Here is a 6,150-nt window from a genome sequence, read left to right as displayed (position 1 = left end):
TTCAATGCAAGGAGATTCATAGATGTGTGTCGTCCCTATCGGATCGACGTTGTCTTTAGCGAGAGGTACAAATTCCTGCTCTAACCTACAGGGAGCCACAGCAACGCTCCTCGCAAATGATGGGGCAAACCGCAGCAACGTGCTCATTCAAAAAAGAGGAGGAAGAAGCCTAAAATTGACAAGATTTACTGAAACCAGTGTGTAACAAATGCAGCTACATGGTTTTAAAAACACAGTGATATCCCCCAGAAAGGCAAAACTGTTCAGTTTATTGCAGTCACGATGAACTGATACAAGATTGTTGTGAGTAGTGCAAACAATTTTAAAGGAACACACCAAAGTGGCAAGTGCAACAGTCTGACGACAAAACCGCACTGAGTGAAGATCATGAGAAACAGCACAGCGTGTTTGGGCTCATATTACTCTCGATTTGCAAATGACGTATGAGCATGCCTCGTTGTAAATGGCTGCAAAAAAAATGGAATATCAAAGAGCAAACAAAAAATAACAATTCAAAACTCGAAAATGATAATTTGCTTTGAACGCAGTGTGTTGCTTTTTTGCTAGAAAATAAAAGTAGGCAAGCTATGACATCAGCACAGAAACATTGAGATGGAGGAGGAGGAGTAGGAGTAGGAGGAGGAGGGGGTGAAATCAACAATAATGTTCCCACTACAAAAACTCGAGATACACAAAAGTGGCGTGACGGAATTCAACAAGGAAACAGCATCGTACGTCCAGGAAGTGGTGATCCATCCGCGGCAGTTTGAGAAAAGGTGGTCGAGAGGAGCTGCAACGAGTGGCACACGGAGGTTGTTCATGGTTCACTGACCAATTTCAGCAACTTTGCCACGGACTTCGCACAGATTTTCTTCCTTGGCATGGTGAAGAGTTTCCTGGAATTGGGTCATGGAGCAAAATCCACACGATTCGAAACGGTCAGGAAATCACAACACGTGTTGCTTTCTCTTTGAATGGATCAAATATGAGTGAAAATAAATCATACATTACTAAATTTTGTACACAACAGAGATATTGTGGTAAGTCTTCATTTTTTTTTTTATTAAATCGTCGATGTGTTCTTTTTCGAGGTCCCGTTTAATATCACCTGCAAGCTCAAAAACGGATCCGCAGCGAGAAGCAGAGGTACGAATGATTATATCTATTGATAGTTATTCATTTTGTTAACACTTACCAGATTCACTAAGCAATTGGGAGGGAATCTTTGCACTTTTCACAGAGCAAAAGGAAATAAGACCACACAGGTAATGTAAATAGTCGTGCTGGCTTCAACAAACGATGCGTTATAATCGATTACGATTTAAAAGAGTTCACGTGACCGTCTGCACGCTAGATTCAAATTATGCAGATCAGGCCACTCGGTTTTTCTTGGGATGAAACTGCCCAGCATCACCGTGGTCCATGAATACCCAGAAATGTTGCAGCATACCAACACAATACTGTATTACAACAGACATACGAGAGTATGCTTCTGCACGTATCTTATCCACAGCTTATGTTGTCCCCTACCCCTCATCGTCACCACATCCCTTTTTTTTATCCGTCTCCATCTATTTTCTCTCTTGGCCCTGCTGTTGCCATTTCATTTCCCCCCTCTCCTTCCGCTGTTCCTTTTGTTCTGTTGCATTGTGATCCATTCTGTGTTCTCGCTCTTCCACGAGCCTCAACTTTGAATACCATAAATCTATACTAATAAAAGGCAGTGTGTGTGTGTCTGTGTGTGTGTGTGTGGGTGTGGGTATGGGTGTGTGTGTGTCTGAATGAGTGTGTGTGTGTGTGTGTGTGTGTGTGTGTGTGTGTGTGTGTGTGTGTGTGTGTGTGTGTGTGTGTGTGTGTCTCTGAGTGTGTGTCTGAGTGAGTGTCAGTGTGTCTCCTCCATAACTCCAAAACCATAAAACCTATCAGCCTGAAACTTTGCACGCATGCTAAGAAAACTCCCAGGAAGTGCAAGAGTGAAAATTGGGCGTTTGGGTTAATTATAACACCCCTTTTGAAGATCATTAATGGCATTATTTAATTATATCCTTCATCAGGCAATGCCAGGCCACTTCGCTCTCTGGGTCTTTAGGAGTTTCCTGGGTCACCTTGCTGGGGCCTCAAGCCACCACGTTTTTGGCCTGCTCACCCTTACCTTGACTTGACTTGGAACAGGCCACAACAATTTCTTAACGATAAAGCTGTTGTTTTCACTTTCCTCACTCACATTATCGAATGTCTGTTCATCATAGCTACGAATCGCTGGGTATATTGCAATGCTTATAAACATCCGGAGAAGTCAGCGTTCATGGCTTGACATTTTGGGCGTCTCCAGGAGGTGTATGTTTAACGTGGTGCTAATCACGTACCAAACTAGTCGTTTCTTAACGATAAATTTGTTGTTTTCACTTTCCTCACTCATGTGTGTTTGTGTGTGTGTGTGTGTGTGTGTGTGTGTGTGTGTGTGTGTGTGTGTGTGTGTGTGTGTGTGTGTGTGTGTGTGTGTGTGTGTGTGTGTGTGTGTGTGTGTGTGTGTGTGTGTGTGTGTGTGTGTGTGTGTGTGCGTGTGTGTGTTTTAGTTATCTCCATATGTGGGTTTCAGAAAGTGTGCGTGTGTGGTATCTCCATATATGGATGGGTTCCAGAAAGTGGAATGGAGCCCTCCTACGTCTCAGTGTGTGTGTGTGTGTGTGTGTGTGTGTGTGTGTGTGTGTGTGTGTGTGTGTGTGTGTGTGTGTGTGTGTGTGTGTGTGTGTGTGTGTGTGTGTGTTTTTAGTTATCTCCATATGTGGGTTTCAGAAAGTGTGCGTGCGTGCGTGCGTGGTATCTCCATATATGGATGGGTTCCAGAAAGTGGAATGAAGCCCTCCCAGGTCTCAGTGTGTGTGTGTGTGTGTGTGTGTGTGTGTGTGTGTGTGTGTGTGTGTGTGTGTGTGTGTGTGTGTGTGTGTGTGTGTGTGTGTGTGTGTCTGTGTGTGTGTGTGTGTGTGTGTGTGTGTGTGTGTGTGTGTGTGTGTGTGTGTGTGTGACCGCTGTTTCTCGACAACCACTGGTCCGATCTAATTGAAACTTGCCAGGTATATTGCTGGGGACCTGAGGATGTGCCTTTTCTAGGTTTGATATTAATCGGACAAGTGCTTCCCAAGTTATAGCCATTTATTTACCAAACCAATGACAGGACACGTTGCTGCAGAGGCGTGGCCGATGGGGAAGAGAACCTCAGCCTCGTTCCCCATTACAGGTTACAACGTACGGACTTCCGGATAGTGATGATTTACTGCATTCTAATAATTTCTCGATTTCTTATGCGCATTTATAGATAAACACAATGCCCCAATCCAGTCGTCGTTTACGAGAGCGAAGGAACGGCCTGTGTGGTTGTTTGAAAGTTGTTTTATTTTTGCACGTACGGACACGTACTAGTCCTTATAAACAGTAACTTTCTTGTTTGGAATTATTATTTTTTTATTGTGTTTGACTGCCAGGCAGGAAGAGTAAAAAAATATATATCACTCCTCTCTGCACATATGCAACTGGGATGAATTCAGAGCCAAAGTACTGTGCAGTACTGCTTAACCACAGGTTAGTTTTCGGATTCATGTTCAAAATAACATTCAATTGAAATGATATTGTTCCTCGATCATAAACTGATATTTGTGGACAGAGGGCGACACGGACAGACATGAACCAATTGCTTAACCCCACTTTTCACTTCGCGTGTGCAGGGTAATGACTTGTACACGCCATGATGAAATATTATGAACTAGAACGGCATCGTCTAACGACGTGAGCAGTCAAGCAAAAGCAGATCTAAAAAGATTTGTGCCAATTCATCCTGCTATTAATTTGCCATTGGTCACTGGCTTTCGCACAAATACAAATTTTTATTGCAGACCCATCAAAAAGTTACTTATCACAGGGTGTTCAAAAAGACCTGAACAGCTTAGGTTGTTAATATATCTAGTACCACAATTGGTACAATGATACTCTTTGGCTTGTATATGATAACAGAAACTCATAAAGTTTTCTTCATTTTTCAGGTTTGGTGGTTTAATGTAAAAGAAAATGGCGACTCCACAGGAGAAAGCTCAATGCGTCGAATGAATGGTTCATCGAGACAAGATCCAACACGCAAGTTCAGCGTAATTTCTGTACAAGGTATGAAAGGAATCCGCCATCGTGGACTAGTATCAGAGTGGCACAAGAGGTTGAAGGAGACTGGAAGTTGTCAGAAACATAAAAGTACCGGTCGACCAAGCAAAAGGGCAGCAGACATTGAATGAGTGCGTGAATCATTTCAACAAAGTCCCAGAAAATCAATTTGATGTACATCCAGAGAACTGGGACTACCAATCACCAATGTACACAAGATTTGGCATTAAAGACTGAAGCTTTGTGCCTACAAGGCGTAGATTCTGCAGGAACTCAAACCAAATGACAGACACAAGCCTTGGAAATGCTCAGTCGCCAAGAGGATGATGAAGATCACCTGAAAAAAGGTCATGTTCACAGACGAAGCTTGCTTTCATGTATCGGGGAAGGTCAACCGGCACAATGTGAGGATCTGGGGCTCTGAAAGCGCCAAGTGGTCATTGAACACATACGCGACAGTCCAAAGGTCAATGTGCTGTGTGGCTTTCTCCATGACCGTTTGGTGGGTCCGTTTTTTTTTTCTTTGCGGAAGAGGCAGTGACCTCAACAATTTACATGAGCATGTTGGAAGGATTCGCCTTCCCACAAATTGAAGACCTACAACCTGATATCATTTTTCAACAGGACAACTTTCCCCCTCATTGGGTCTTCGTCGTTCGAGCCATCCTGAATGAAAAGTTTCCAGGTCGCTGAATTGACCGAGACTGCCCAACCACCTGGCCCCCACGATCACCAGACATAACCCCCTTGTTTGTTTGTTTTCTGTGGTGGTTTGTCAATGATGTTGTGTACAACACCAAGGTGGAAAACCTGCAGGATCTTCATTCTCGGATCACAGCTGCAAGCTCACTGGTGGACGCAAACATGCTGAGCCAAACATGGCAAGAACTCGTGTCCCTCCTTGATATCCTGCGCGTGACAAACGAAGCTCACATTGAAGTGTATTGATGGTGTGCACAAAACTTTATGGAGTTTCTGCATCATATAAACCAAAGGGTATCATTGTATCATTTGTGGTACTAAATATATTAACTAACAAAGTTGACCGGGTCTTTTTGGAACACCCTGTGTAATCGAAGAAACAATTTCAAATGGAGCACCTCGCCGCCATTAGAGCATGTAAATTGCATCAGATATGGCAATAAATGCGAATTGTTGCTACCAGCTTGCCGGCTCGATGACAGAAGACGCCATTTGCATTTATGCCTGTTCCATCCGTACCCCATTTGGAATCCCATGCGGGCACGGGCAACTTGCTCGTCGATATCTATCCGTCATGTTATTGACACATTGGACACAATCCAATTCGACAATGCTTCACAAACACAATACGACAAACGGAATAGTTTTGGAGAAAGAAAATCAACACGAGTGTCAGTACAATTAAAAAAGTAGAGCGAAGGTTCAGTGTTAGGAGGTAATGCAGCTCATGTGTTGTAGAGCACATGGTAGCTGCCATATCATTGTTTTAGGTGTAAATGGTTGGGGAGACTTTCAATCAACCATTTTCTGCTCATGTCAAGCAGAGAGCAACTTACTATCTCTCCATCTTTGATTTTTTTTCTTTTCTTTTCGCAAAATCAACGGCACGTATTTCAGCGAAAAGATGGCTCGCACTAGAGTTTGCCATTTTATGTCATGATGAGGATCACTAAAAGAGATGTACACTCCAAATGATGTGCAAAGCAAACATAGATGCGGGGCGATGAAAGGTGTGCGCAGTCAGATTTCTGCTGGCATCGACATATGCTCAAAACTTGATGACTAGAGCAAGTCCTGTTTTCTGCTTACCGGAAAGCACGCAGAGCGTTGGTTGAGCGTTCAAACTCCTGGGCCTTGCGGTGACCCTGCTTGATTACTTCATCAGGCAGACCTGCGAGTCGTGCGGCATTGAAACCGTAACTCTTTGGGCAGGCACCGCCAACAAACTTGTAAAGAAAAGTTATAGTTTCCTGGCTTGGATCATCATCATTCTCGTTTTCAACCATACAGGCCTGCGGA

The 6,150-nt window shown here is 43.6% G+C and overlaps 1 protein-coding gene across 2 annotated transcripts in view; it reads right to left on the bottom strand.

Moving 5' to 3' along the window:
- Nucleotides 1-248: 248 nt before the first annotated feature.
- MSH6 (mutS homolog 6) overlaps nt 249-6,150 on the bottom strand; it is a 53,263-nt gene continuing 47,361 nt past the window's right edge. Inside the window, exons 14-16 of one of the 2 annotated variants that reach the window (XR_015061456.1) lie at nt 5,941-6,143; nt 736-896; nt 249-467 (exon numbers count right to left, since the gene is read on the bottom strand). Coding sequence is in view for 1 of the 2 variants with exons in the window: in XM_085894126.1 (XP_085750252.1) it covers nt 818-896; nt 5,941-6,143 (282 nt within the window). In the remaining variant the exon portion in view is untranslated. Of the gene's footprint in view, nt 897-5,940; nt 6,144-6,150 lie in introns of both variants that reach the window. The other variant, XM_085894126.1, reaches the window with a different exon arrangement.

This window comes from Eptatretus burgeri, chromosome 9 (genome assembly GCF_056783735.1).
Source record: "Eptatretus burgeri isolate ZD-2024b chromosome 9, Ebu_testis_v1, whole genome shotgun sequence".
In the NCBI taxonomy this organism is placed as follows: domain Eukaryota; kingdom Metazoa; phylum Chordata; class Myxini; order Myxiniformes; family Myxinidae; genus Eptatretus; species Eptatretus burgeri.
Note: the sequence above shows the minus strand (reverse complement) of the source record. Positions and strands in the feature narration are given on the sequence as shown.